The sequence below is a fragment of the Rutidosis leptorrhynchoides genome, chromosome 2, assembly GCF_046630445.1.
Source record: "Rutidosis leptorrhynchoides isolate AG116_Rl617_1_P2 chromosome 2, CSIRO_AGI_Rlap_v1, whole genome shotgun sequence".
Classification (NCBI taxonomy): Eukaryota; Viridiplantae; Streptophyta; class Magnoliopsida; order Asterales; family Asteraceae; genus Rutidosis; species Rutidosis leptorrhynchoides.
This window is the reverse complement of record NC_092334.1, coordinates 477,788,068-477,790,414: the sequence shown is the minus strand read 5'-3', so window position 1 is coordinate 477,790,414 and position 2,347 is coordinate 477,788,068. Positions and strand designations below refer to the sequence as shown.

The 2,347-nt window shown below is 46.9% G+C and overlaps 1 protein-coding gene across 1 annotated transcript; it reads left to right on the top strand.

The window, feature by feature from the left end:
• The first annotated feature begins 972 nt into the window (after nt 1-972).
• LOC139889414 (uncharacterized) lies at nt 973-2,027 on the top strand. The gene is made up of 2 exons (XM_071872368.1): nt 973-1,239; nt 1,386-2,027. Exons 1-2 carry the CDS (start codon nt 973-975, stop codon nt 2,025-2,027), a joined length of 909 nt encoding a protein of 302 aa, XP_071728469.1.
• Nucleotides 2,028-2,347: the final 320 nt, after the last annotated feature.

Genomic DNA, 2,347 nt, shown 5'->3' with positions numbered 1-2,347 from the left:
GGGATGGTCCGATTCCTGACAGATAAAGGAGTCGCCACCCTCGAGTCAACACCGCTGGACGCCTTGTGCGCATCTATTACCAACAAAGGAAGCGCAAGGGGTGCGAATGAGTGGTGGGTTATAGTTAATCCCGAGTATCCGAAACAGAAGGTAAATATAGGTGGGAGCCTCACACACGAAACTAAGGAAAAGCTGAGGAATATCCTCATTTCAAATTCTGACGTGTTCTGTTGGCGCGATGCTGATATGACTGGAGTATCGCGAGAAATCGCGCAGCATTACCTCCGCGCCAGCATCAATTTGACCCCTATCAAATAAAAGAAGCAGCCAATGGCACCCGAAAGAAGTGAATGGTTGTGCAGAGAAGTGGACAAGCTGGTTAAAGCTAACATACTCCGCAAAGTGAACTACCAAACATGGGTAGCTAACCCTGTGCTGGTGGCGAAGTCTGATGGAACGTGGCGGCTCTGTATCGATTTTAAAGATATCAACAAAGCTTGTCCCAAAGACAACTATCCTCTGCCGGAGATAGACTGGAAGGTCGGGTCGCTCGCTGGTTTTAGGTTCAAGTGCTTCCTAGACGCCTACAAAGGATATCACCAAATACAAATGGTGGAAGAAGATGAAGAGAAGACCTCGTTCCACACAGACCAAAGGATATAATGTTACACCAAAATGCCCTTCGGAATGAAGAACGTAGGTGCTACCTATCAGCGCACCATAGATACAACATTCACTAAGCAAATCGGGCGCAACCTGGAGGCGTATGTTGATGACCTCGTCATTAAAAGCAATACTGAGGAACAGTTGTTGGCCGATGTACTCGAAACGTTTAACACACTCAGGAGCATCAACATGAAGCTCAAACCTGCCAAGTGTAGTTTTGGGGAAGAAGAAGGGAATTTTCTAGGGCACATCGTGACTCCGCGTGGAATCAAGGCTAACCTGAAGAAAATAGAAGCAATTGAAAAGATGCCCTCCCCTAAAACAAAAAAGCATGTTCAAAGCCTCAATGGAAAATTAACCGCATTGACGCGATTCCTGTCTAAGGCCGCTGAAAGATCACTCCCGTTCTTTCATACCTTGAAAGACTGTGCTAAAAAGTCGGATTTCAAATGGACAGATGAGGCAGAAAAGGCATTACAGGAGATGAAGGTGATCCTCAAAGATCTCCCCACATTAACAGCGCTAATTGCAGGTGAAACCCTGATACTTTACCTTGCGGTGTCTAAGGAAGCTGTTAGTTCCATCTTAGTTGTTGAACGGGGGGACGCCCAAATGCCAATATACTTCGTCAGCAAATCGCTATCAGGAAGTGAGTTGAACTATCTCCCCATAGAAAAACTCGTATACGCGCTTGTCGTTACTGCCCGACGTTTATGCAGGTACTTCCAAGCACATCCGATTACGTAATCACTGATCAACCTATTCGACAGCTGCTCTATAAACCAGAGATATCTGGTAGGCTGACCAAATGGGCAATAGAGCTAGGCGATCATGAAATTGTGTACTGCGCTAGAAGCGCTATCAACGGGCAGGTGATGGCCGATTATTTGGCCGAAACGGCAGCTGATATGCCGGCAATATGTGACCCTGAGCAACTTCCCGCACCTCCTCTCGAACTATGGGAGCTCTATATTGACGACGCAGTAAGCTCTGAAGGCGCCGGCGCAGGGTTAATCCTCACAGGTCCGCATCAGGAAGAGCATACGTACGCGTTGCGGTTCAACTTTAAGGTGAAAAACAACGAGGCAGAGTACGAAGCGTTATTAGCAGGGATACGTATAGCCCGAGAGTTGGGAGTAAAGAAGCTGCAAACTTATGTGGATTCACAGCTAGTCGCCAGTCAAATAAACGGAACATTTGACGCCAATGACAAATCCATGCAATCATACCTGGCTCTGGTCCACTCTCTAGCTGATACGTTCGTTGACTTCAGGATCAGCCAAATCCCTAGGAGCCAGAACAAGCAGGCGGATGTACTCAGCAAAGCTGGCGGCCCTCACCTTCAATCATCTAGAAAATAAAATATTAGTAGAGCAAGTCTTCGAGAAATCCACAGAGCCAGAAACAACGATTGCGTCCGTTGAAGAAGAAGAAATGACTTGGATGACAGATATCATGGAATTCCTGCAGACTAGGTCTTTTCCTGAAGGGGAGAAGGAAGCAATGAAGATCAGGGTGAAAGCGCCAAATTATGAATTGCGAGGGGAAATTCTATATCGAAAGTCTTATCTAGGTGCGTCCCTACGTTGCGTAGGACCTAAAGAAGCCGCTATGATTGTTGACGAGGTTAATAAGGGATCTTGCGGGTTACATTCTGGGTGGAGGACAGTCACCGAGAGGA